The following is an 11,477-nucleotide window of genomic DNA, read 5'->3' as shown; positions in this document are numbered from 1 at the left end:
TTACTTCCTTCAAGGCTCATACAACCTCACTCTGAAAACACAGTTTCTCCAAAACTTAACAGCTTCTTGCTCTGTCAGAAAACTAATCTTAACTCTAATATACATCCCTCTCAATTTCCAACCCATCAAATGAGAGGAACCTTTCCTTCCATGGAATGGCAGATGGACTATTCACATGCCCTCTGTCAAATGCTACTGATATCTCTTGGTCTTTTTTTTTTTTTTTTTTCCAAGGTAGGGTCTCACTCTGGCCCAGGCTGATCTGGAATTCACTAGTCTCAGGGTAGCCTTGAATTTATGGCAATCCTACTACCTCTGCCTCCTGAATGCTGGGATTAAAGACATGCACCACTATGCCTGGCTTCTTGGTCTTTATTGATACCTTTTCAGGATGGATAGAAGCTTTCCCCACGACTAACAAGAGGGCCTCAACAGTCACTAGATTCCTCCTTACTGAACTGATTCCCTAATTTGGCTTACCCTCCTCCCTGCAATCTGACAATGGGTCAGAATTTATTTTTGCTGTCACCCAACATGTAGCCACTGCCCTTCACATGTCCTGGAAGTTTCATCATATTCCTTTCTACCCTCAATCTTCTGGGAAAGTTGAAAGGGCCAATTGCTCTCTTAAAGGAATCTTAACTAAACTAACTCTGGAACTGAAATTAGACTGGATCAAACTCTTACCCTTAGCTCTCCTGTCTCCATGCCCTCCCCAGTAAATCAACTAATATCAGCTCTTTTGAATTAATGTATGACAGACCCATCATCCCTCCTGGACTTCACCCCACAAATTTAAATCTGCCTCCTGCTCTTGTCCAAGATTTTCTTTCTTTCCTCAGAGCAGAACTTTGGAAGACTGCTGATTCAAATCTCCTCAAGCCTATTCCTATTGCTTATTCTGAGTAAAGACACAAATAACTATAGTTCCTTATCTACTTCTTTGGACTTACAGCTGGTCCAGTCTGTTTTTCTTAAGATCCTCCTTATAAGCTTGCACCGCAGCCTGGCTCAGTGCTTCAGACTTCATGCTGTGGGAAGGTTGCTGCCCCTTGCTGCGTCTCTCAATAAACAGTCTGTCTGGAAAGATTAAATCTGGTGTTCTCTTTTGCTTTTCTCTTACACTTTCCTTACAGCTACCCATGACCTCACAGTGCCTGACACTCCCTACACAAGACTATCATAATAGGAGGAAAAGATGATGACATCACAATAAAAGAGACTGATTTGAGAATGGGAAGAAGTGTGATGGAGAGTGGTGTTGCAAAGGGGAAAGTGGGGGGAATTACCATGGTTATTGTTTGTAATTATCGAAGTTGTTAAAAAATATTTTCAAAAAAAATCTATTCAAAGATGAAGGTTTGGTCTGAGGAGATGGCTTAGTGGTTAAAGACACTTTCTTGCAAATCATGATAGCCTGGGTCAATTCCCCAGTACCCAAGTAAAGCCAGATGCACAAAAGGCAAATGAATCAGAAGTTCATTTGGAATGGCAGGAGACCCTAGTGCACCTATGCTCACTCTTTCTGTCTGCCTCTTTCTGTCTCTCTCAAACAATTTTTTTTTTTTCGAGGTAGGGTTTAACTGTAGGTTGACCTAGAATTCACTAAGTAGTCTCAGAGTGGCCTCGAACTCACAGTGATTCTCCAACCTCTGTATCCCGAGTGCTGGGATTAAAGGACGTGTGCCACCATGCCCGGTTTAAAAATAAAAAATTTTAAAACATGTAGATATAGAGAAAATAGGGCTTTCTCTGCAACACTGAAATTAACAGTATGCATACAGCAGCACTTATAATGCAACAGATCAATAGTATTGAGTCATTTTGATTCACATCTATTTCAAACATGATACGGTACTGAGGTTTTTGAACATCTTTGTGTTTTGGATTTATTTGTAAGACTAAGTTTGAGGGGGGAAAGGTGAGAGACTAGGAGTGCAAAAAGAACTTGTAAGAGCTGTTGCTGCTTCACCCACGATGTGTTGGCTGTCCGTGGTGGAGCATTCGTAGTATTCATTGAGCGCAGCCTTTGGACTTTGTATTGGGAAGTGCAAGCTAGGCAGAAGCAGTATTTAAAAATAGAAGCTCACCGCATTCTTAAATTTTTTCGATTCATGGAAACAGTAACCTTGGAAACCAAACTCACCACCTCAGTCCTAGAGATTCCTAAAGCTTAGGTTCTCCTGAATTTTTTTTTTCCTGTAATGTCAAGGGTGGTACTATTTTATGGTCTTTTTATTAATTTTCTTTTCATGCTGAAGAAACTAGACAACCTCTAGCCACGCCTTCTGGTTGCACCTCACCTAGTTCTTCCTATTTCGCAGTGGTAAACCCAGACTTCTTCCACAAGCAAAGCCCTGATCAGGGCCAGGACAAGGCAGGAACCTTTGTTCAAAGGAACCAATCAGAAGGGGTACAGCCACCAGGTAATCAACCTGACCGCCAAAATTAACACCGCACGCACCCTAGATAACTCTCGCGAGACACGGTTTACGAGGGGCAAAGGGAAGAAGCCCACCATCTCGCGAGAAGTGAAGGGGGATGTCGGCGGAAACGAGCAAATAGCCCCCTTGGCGACCCGGTCCCAGCGAGTGGGCGGGGAGCGAGCACATCCGGCCCCTTCCGCCTCCCTTCCCCGCCCTTCCAGCCCTGAGGCGTTGGGCCAGGCGGGGCAGTGGCGGCGGCAGCCGGGGCTGTCCTGCGGCGGCTGCGGGCGGGCGGGCGGAAAGGCGTCCCCGCGGACTGGAGGACGGGGGGCGGGGAGGGAGCTGCAGCCTGCGGCCCCGCCCCCTTCCCTCCGCGGCGAGCCGGCGAGCCCGCCTCCGCCGCCGCCTCCTCCTCCCGCGGGCCGCGGGGTCCGCGCACCCGCCGAGGGAGGCCTGAGCGTTTGCCCGCAGGTGTCCGAGGCGAGGCGAGGCGAGGCCCCGCGGGACAGCCGGCTTTGACCCCATGGTGGGTTTCGGGGCTAACCGGCGGGCCGGCCGCCTGCCCTCCTTCGTGCTGGTGGTGCTGCTGGTGGTGATCGTCATCCTCGCGTTCAACTACTGGAGCATCTCCTCCCGTCACGTTCTGCTTCAGGAGGAGGTGGCCGAGCTGCAGGGCCAGGTCCAGCGCACCGAGGTGGCCCGCGGACGCCTGGAGAAGCGCAATTCCGACCTCTTGCTCATGGTGGACACACATAAGAAACAGATCGACCAGAAGGAGGCCGACTACGGCCGCCTCAGCAGCCGGCTGCAGGCCAGAGAGGGCCTGGGGAAAAGATGTGAGGATGACAAGGTAAGATCAAGTCCTTTTCGCTCAACCCTTTCAGGGGTGTTTCTTTTCTCTCTCCCTCCCTCCCTCTCTTTCTCTTTTGTTTGTTTTGTTTTTCCGCCTCTGGGGTGATGTATGTATTAGCCCTTCCGCAGTTGCCAGCCTTTCTGGATTGTAGCCTTGGCAGCTCCCTCTCCCATCCCCACCCCAAAAAGAACTCTTGTTCCTATCAGACTTCCCCGTTTATCAGTGCCACCTTCTCAAGTCTCTTTCACAGACTGGCTGTAAGTTCTCAAGAGTGACCAGTGGATGGAAGCTGCCTTTTCTCCAGGCTCAGCTGTTGCACTGGCACTGGTAATCTTCTGACCTGTGTGGCTGTGGCTTTTGTGTTCACAGGCACACAGGTCTGGAGACCGCCCGGTTTGGTATGTGTATTGTTGTCTCATCCTTATCCTGTGCAGATTGTTCAGTATTAATTTCTTTATTTAAAAATTGAGCCGCCTCTAATTCCTTTTGGGAATCATACGTTTTTTTAAGCAGTATGACTTCTTAAATCTCTACAGTTCGATGTATTTATTATTAATTAAAAGAACTGACTGGTCATGGTAGCCCCATGCCTTTAGTCCCAGCCCTTGGGAGGTAGAAGTGGGAGGATCGCTGTGAGTTCGAGGCTAGCCTGAGACTGCTTAGTGAATTCCAGGTCAGCTTGGGCTAGGAGACCCTACCTCGAAAATAAATAAATAAATATATAAGTGACTCAGATATTACTGACTTCGGGATCAAAGTGTTATGATAGATGAGCCCTGGAACCATATATGATCCACACTTGTGACTTGAACACATAATTATATTCTCAGTTTGAAATGTTAATAAAATTATGCAAAACAGTACAATCTAAAACCAGGTTCTCAGAAGTAGAATCTTACACCTGGGTCTTCATTTTCCTTGAAAGAAAATAAAACGAAAGTGCACATGTGGGCTGGAGGGATGGCTTAGCGGTTAAGGCACTTGCCTGCAAAGTCAAAGGACCCAGGTTCAATTCCCCAGGACCCACATGCACAAGGGGGTGCACACATCTGGAATTTGTTTGCAGTGGCTGGAGGCCTTGGCACACCCACACCCATTCTCTCTCTCCCACCCCTTTCTCTGTCAAATAAATAAATAAAAATAAAAAATAGAAAGTACACATGCTACTAGATTTGTGCCTTTTACAGCTAGGAATGGCACACTTTTAAATTGTGTACAATTGGACTTGTAACAATAACTGCTACTAAATAGTTTATGTTTTCCCATCATATTAGTGGCCTTATTAATAATTTGTGACTTAGGCAACTTCAGTTGGAAAAATTTCTGGGTGGGATAGTGGATGCTTTCCTTTCTGGACTCTTTAGAAATCTTCACCTTTTTAGCTGAAGCTCCTGTTATAAAGTTTTGCTTTGCATTTGAAAATCATTAATAATAAATCATAAATTAAAATCTCAGCCAGGCGTGGTGGCGCATGCCTTTAATCCCAGCACTCGGGAGGCAGAGGTAGGAGGATTGCCGTGAGTTCTAGGCCACACTGAGATTCCATAGTGAATTCCAGGTCAGCCTGGGCTAGAGTAAGTCCCTACCTCAAAAAAAAAAAAAAATCTCGATGCGCTTTCAGCTTTTCTTATTGTCATCAGCCTCTGCCTTCTCATTTCATGAAGACTGAGGCTCTCAGTTATTTTCCTGTAGCACTTTCCTCTTTATATAACATAAATATCCTATGAGAGGAGCAGATCATCTCTTTGAACACATGCTATATACTGAGCTCTAAAGACTGAGAAACTCTCGAATAGATGAGCTGTGAAATTTTGCAGTATTAATATAAGGTTTTAGGCTGAGAAGTAGCTCAGTCAGCAAGGTTTTGTAAGCATGAGGACCTGAGTTATTTCCCAGACCCATGCCAAAAAAGCCAACTGTGTGGAGTGGGTTTATAGTCCTTCATTGCTAAAGGGCAGGAGACTGGTGGCCCCCTGGAACCTGTTGACCAGTCAGTCTAGTCTACTTGGCAAGTTGCAGACCAGTGAGAGATCCTGTCATAAAAAAGGATCTCCTGAGGAACAACCCAAGGTTGTCATCTGGTCTACATGTGCACCTGCACAGACACGGACACACAGGCACACACAAAATAAATAGGTCTACAAGACAGGCAGTGATATACCCTTGTAATTCCAGCACTTGGGGAGCTGAGGCAGGAGGACCATGAGTTCAAGACAAGACTGAACTACGTAGCAAGACACTATTTCAGAAACAAAAATGATATCTTAGATTTTTAATTCCTTTTTATTTTCAAAGATAGTCCTTTCTGGTATATAGTCTGGATTCCATTTCTTCCAACCATTGGACTGTTACTACCAATGTCTTTCAGTAGGTTTTTTAAAAAAATATTTACAATTTTTTTTTTTTAAAGAGAGTCAGAGACAGACAGACAGAGAGAATGGTCATGCCAGGGCTTCCAGCCACTGTAAAGGAATTCCAGATGCATGTGCCACTTTGTGCTTTTGGCTTACATGGGTCCTGGGGAATTGACCTGAGTCCTTTGGCTTTGCAGGTGAATGCCTTCGTGGCTAAGCCATCCCTCCAGTCCTTTCCTTTTTTTAAAATTTTTAAATTTTTTATGGAGGTAGGGTCTCTCAACTCTAGCCCTGGCTGACCTGGAACTCATTCTGTAGTCCCAGGCTGGCCTTGAACTCAAAGCGATCCTCTTACACCAGCCTCCTGAGTGTTGGGATTAAAGGTGTGCCACCATGCCCAGCTCTTCAGTAGGAGTCTGTTTTTTTTTTTTTTTTTTTTTTTTTTTTTTTTGAGGTAGGGTCTCACTAGCTCAGGCTGACTATGTAGTCTCAGGGTGCCCTTGAACTAACAGCCATCCTCCTACCTGTGCCTTCTGAGTGCTGGGATTAAAGGCATGCATCACCACACCTGGCTTTATATATATATGTGTGTGTGTATATATGTATATATATTTAAGTTTACTTATTTGAGAGACAGAGAAAAGGAATATGGATGTGCCAGGGCCTCTTGGCACTGTAAATGAACTGCAGACACATGTGTTACTTTGTGCATCTGACTTTATGTGGGCACTGAGGAATTGAACCCAGGCTGGGATGGTTTGCATGTAAGTGCCTTTTACTGCTGAGCTATCTCCCCCAGTCCTTGTTTGTTTTTTGAGAGCATGTCTTTCTGTGTAGCACTGGTTAGCTTTAAACTCATGGTCCTCCTGCCTCAGTCTTCTAAATGCTAGGATTACATGTTATATCACTATGCCCAGTTGATTTCATGTTTTTACCTCAATAAGGTATAAGTCTGTTTTCTGTTCTAAGTATTTTTTTAAAAAATTCTCTGCATACTCCCTTCTCTCTCACAATCAATGTTTTCATTTTACTTTTACTGCTGACCTCAAATTATTCATGGTCTATTAATGCTCCATCTACTTCTTTCATCCTTGCTGTCATTGTTTGAAAATCTGTTTGTGCAGGGAGTGGTGGGGCACACCTTTAATCCCAGCACTCTGAGGCAGAGGTAGGAGGATCACCATGAGTTTGAGGCCAGCCTTGGGACTACAGAGTGAGTGCCAGGTCATCTTGGGCTAGAGTGAGACTCTGCCTCAAAAAAAAAAAAAAAAAAAAAGTCTGCCCTCTTTCTTTCTTTTTTCCCTGTTTTTTTTTTTTTTTTTTTTCTTCCCAAGGTAGGGTCTCATTCTAGTCCAATTCAGTCTAGGCTGATCTGGAATTCACTATGTAGTCTCAGGGTGGCCTTGAACTCATGGCAATCCTTCTACCTCTGCTTCCTAAGTGCTGGGATCAAAGGCGTGAGCCATCATGCCCAGCTGAAGCTGTTTTCTTGAAGGTCACAAGTGGTAGTTATTTCAGTCACTAATTCTAAGAACATTTTTTTCTTCTTCCCTCAGTTATCTAGATATGCTTCATCCCCAAACCTCAGTCCTGCTGGAATTACGCATGTATTCCACTTTAATTTATTTAGTCTATGGTTTGTTCCTTTTGCCTCTAGCTATTTGGAAACTATCTCCTTTCTTGCTTCTGTAATGTTGGACTTTCCAAATTCTCTTACTACTGTGTTCATTGTATTCTTTGCTGTATTTTCTCTTCTTCCCACGTCTTTACATTAGGGCTTTTTTTTTTTTTTCTCCTTATAGCAGTATTTCCCAAAGTGATATTAAACAGAATCCTATTCTTAGAATTGTTCACAGGTGATCAGGAGAAAAAGCAAAACTTCTCTGGAGAAGTGTTGAGTGTTGTATCTACCTGTTGGGGTTCCTAATGCCTCTGGAATATAAAAGCTGAGAAATCCATTAGTAAAGAAGTTGGAACCAGGTGTGGTGGCATACCTCTAATCCCAGCACTCAGGAGACAGAGGTTGGAGGATCACCATGAGTTCGAGGCCACCCTGAGATTACATAGTGAATACCAGGTCAGTCTGGATGAGAGTAATATCCTACCTCAAAAATTAAAAAAAAAAAAAAAAAAAAAAAAAAAGAAGAAGAAGAAGAAGTTGGTTTAATTTGTCCCAAGCCTCTCAGTTTGCTTGACCACGGATTACTATTATGACCTACCTGTTATAGATTAGCAGAATGCAGAAGAGCGCAATAATTTGGGAAATGGTGCCCTAAGTGTCTTAACTACTCTGAAGTAGTTGATTAACATTCTCTTTAAATTTTTTTTAAAATTATTTATCTGCTTGTGAGTATAGCCACTTGCTGCTATAAACAAATCCAAATGTTTGTGCTGTTTACATCCAGCTTATGTGGATGGCTTGGGAATTGAACCCCAAGCCAGAAGGCCTTAAAGACAAGCACTTTCAACTACTGAGCCATTTTTCCAGCTTCATATATAAGCTTTTCTTTTTTTAGTTTTTTTGAGTAGGGTGTACTATGGAATGTACTATGTAGTCTCAGCCTGGTGTGGTGGTGCACGCCTTTAATCCCAGCGCTCAGGAGGCAGAGGTAGAAGGATTGCTGTGAGTTCTAGGCCATCCTGAGACTACATACTGAATTCCAGGTCAGCCTGGGCCAGAGTGAAACCCTACCTCGAAAAACAAACAAACAAATACCAGGAAAGGAAAATAAGAAGAAAAGAAAAAACTGGAATGACACTCATTTGGGCATTGTGTGTGTGATTCCTTTCTTAGGATTAGCCAGAGATTTGGGGTTTTAGATGAAAGACCACAGTGGCAAGGCACCAGTCAGTCATATCAAGGGTTCATCTTTTGATTACATGGTTTGAGGTACTGTTCATTGGCTGTCTCCATTGTAAAGTCACTCTTTCTTTTCCTACCTTTCCATACAGTAGGCTTTAGAAGAAAATCATGTGCTGCCACACTGAACAAGCTAGGGAGGAGTTAGTTATACTCTTCCTCCTTAAGAGAACAGCAGACATTACACCCCAGGGCTTATAATTACCCCTGTTTTAAGTTTTCAGTATCAAGGATGTATTCCCTTCCCATGGAGTGTGCCTCCAGTCCAATTAGAGGGCAGTTGGTTTCCCCCATAACAGACGTGCCACTATTGCACCCGTTGGCTTATTTGGACTGGCTGGCCAATTATAAGGCTTGCAGTGTCCACTGATGAGTATCTTCACTGGTAATTTCTCTTTCTCCCATTGAACTGCATGCAGAATGGCTTCTTCCAGCTTTTTGTCAGCCTATCTTCTTTCTTGTACATGCCAGAAACTACAGAGAATTTTCACATAGTCCATACCCAGTTTCATTGTGACATGCTTTTTTCTATGTTTTTGGCATTAGAAGATGCTCCAGGCTCATCCAACTTCAATCCTAGAATCAAACATTTCTCTAAGGAGCTCTAGTTCCTTTTACTGGAAAATGCTATTAGAAACTAGAATCTGGGTGCTAAGTATGCTCTTTGCTACTGTCAGGCTGTCTTTGGGATACTAGGAACACCTGCTCTACAAGAATCAGAAAAGTGATATTTTTTTTTCCAGTTTATTATGCTGTGATGATAGGAATCAGATGTTCCCCATAAACTTGTATGTTCTGAATACTTGGTTCTTAGCTGGTGGCAATTTGGGAGATGCAGATAGTTGGAAGAGGTGTATGTACTGTTAGGAGTAGTGTGCTTAGGGGTGTTTTAACCACCTCCCTCTTGCCATAGATCAGCTCTCTTTCTTGCTGCTGTTTTCCACCTGCTTGACAGAGGTGGTGTTCAGCCCTTGTTCTACTATCTTTCTCCTGCCATCATGAAGCTTCCCCTCAAGACTGCAAGCCAAAATATGCCTTTCCTCCCATAAGCTGCTTTTGGTTGGCTATTTTGTCCCAGCAATGCACAAGTAACTACAACATATGCCATATTGCCATTTTTAATCTGTTATCTACATTATTAAACACTAAATAAGGGAGCTTAAATTGTTCTCATCAGTATCCAGAAAAATGGGAAATAATCCTTTCTCTAAATTTCACAAACCTACTGTATTTTATTCTTTCCCCATCAAGGATTTCAACCTGTAGGAGGAGTATATTAGTTTGCTAGGATTGCCATAATGGTAGCACTCATTTGTGTTGTAATCAGTTGAACATGACTCGTCTTGGTGTCAAGGCTGGAAGTTCAACATCAAGGTCTGGCAGTGTTGGTTTCCTCAGACCTCTCTTCTTGGTTTTCATAGCTGCCTTTTTCTTTTAAAATTTTATTTATTATTTTCAAGCAGAGAGAAACAGATGAGGAAGAGAAAATAATATGAGAATGGGCACACTAGGGCCTCTAGCTGCTTACAAATAAACTCCTCCAGGTACATACAGCATTTTGTTTATCTGGCTTTATGTGGGTACTAGGGAATTGAACCTGGGTCATTATTATTATTATCATCATCATCATCATTTTGGTTTTTCGAGGTAGGGTCTTACTTTAGTCCAGGCTGACCTGGAATTCACAATGTAGTCTCAGGGTGGCCTCAAACTCATGGTAATCCTTCTACCTCTGCCTCCTGAGTGCTAGGATTAAAGGCGTGCGCTACCATGCCCGGCTGGGTCATTATTTTTATTTATTTATGAGAGAGGGGAAAGAGAGAAAGAGAAAGAAATAGGGGGCTGGAGAGTTGGTTTAGCAGTTAAGGTGTTTACCTGCAAAACCAGAGGATTCAGGTTCGATTCTTCAGGACCCACATAAAGTCAGAATGCACAAGGAGTCACATACCTCTGGAGTTCGTCTTCAGTGGCTAGAGGCCCTCTCTTTCTCTCTTTCTCTTTCTCTTTTTCTTTCTCTTTTTCTTTTTTTTTTCTCTTTCTTTCTCTTTTTCTTTTTCTTTCTCTTTCTCTGTCCCTTTCTATCAAATAAAAAAATATTCCATGGGATATATTTTATAATCATGGAAAATGTTAATAAAAATTAAAAAAAAATATTAAAAAAATTTCTATGAATATTGCTGGAGATGGCTTACCAGTTAAGGTGTTTGCCTGTGAAGCCTAAGGACCTAAGTTTGATTCCCCAGAACCCATGTAAGCCAGGTGTACATGGTGGTGCATGTGTCTGGAGTTTGTTTGCAGTGGCTAGAGGCCCTGGTGTGCCCATTCTCTTTCTCCCTCTCTCATAAATAAATAATGTGAATAGGCAATTGAGAAGTGGCAGAATTATGGAAATTTTGTCCATATTGTAAAAAGTGGGTCATTGGTGGTGGGCCTTTGGAAGATAAGTCTTGGCCTTGGCCCTGGTCCATTTCTGTTATTGCTCTCTGCCTCCTGCCCACCATTAGGTAGCAACCTTCTCTGTCACGTGCTCCTGCTGACATGATATTCTATCTCACCTCAGGCCCAAAGCAATAGAACCATCTGACCTTGGACTGAAAAGGCTGAAACTGTGGGCCAATTGAAGTCATTGACTTTGAGTACTCTCAGATATTTTGTCACATGGATGGGAAAACTATCCCAAGATTCCTTTTTCCATTAAATGGTCTTGGTGTCTGATTGATCATATATGTAAGGGGTTGTTTCTGGGCTTTCAGGGCCAGAGTTTTCCTTCTCTTTCTCTCTCTCTCTCTCTTTTAAGGTAGGGTCTCACTCTAGCCCAGGCTGATCTGGAACTCATTTGGTAGTCCCGGGCTGGACTCATACTCATGACAGTCCTACCTGTGTCTCCTGAGTGCTGGGATTCAAGGCTCCTGTTTAGGGCCAAAGTATTAACAGCCTTAAATTTTATACTAAGAGGAACAGTAAAATAAGATTTCTTTGAAGAG

General features: G+C 43.3%; 1 protein-coding gene across 3 annotated transcripts in view; it reads left to right on the top strand.

Moving 5' to 3' along the window:
- The first annotated feature begins 2,878 nt into the window (after positions 1 to 2,878).
- Positions 2,879 to 11,477, top strand: part of Golm2 (golgi membrane protein 2) — a 92,954-nt gene continuing 84,355 nt past the window's right edge. The window contains exon 1 of one of the 3 annotated variants that reach the window (XM_045156927.1): positions 2,879 to 3,276. In XM_045156927.1, coding sequence (XP_045012862.1) covers positions 2,950 to 3,276 — 327 coding nt within the window. In that variant the 5' untranslated portion in view covers positions 2,879 to 2,949. The remainder of the gene's footprint in view (positions 3,277 to 11,477) is intronic. The other 2 variants (XM_045156926.1, XM_045156928.1) reach the window with 2 other exon arrangements.

The sequence above is a fragment of the Jaculus jaculus genome, chromosome 8 (assembly GCF_020740685.1).
Source record: "Jaculus jaculus isolate mJacJac1 chromosome 8, mJacJac1.mat.Y.cur, whole genome shotgun sequence".
Lineage (NCBI taxonomy): Eukaryota > Metazoa > Chordata > Mammalia > Rodentia > Dipodidae > Jaculus > Jaculus jaculus.
Note: the sequence above shows the minus strand (reverse complement) of the source record. Positions and strands in the feature narration are given on the sequence as shown.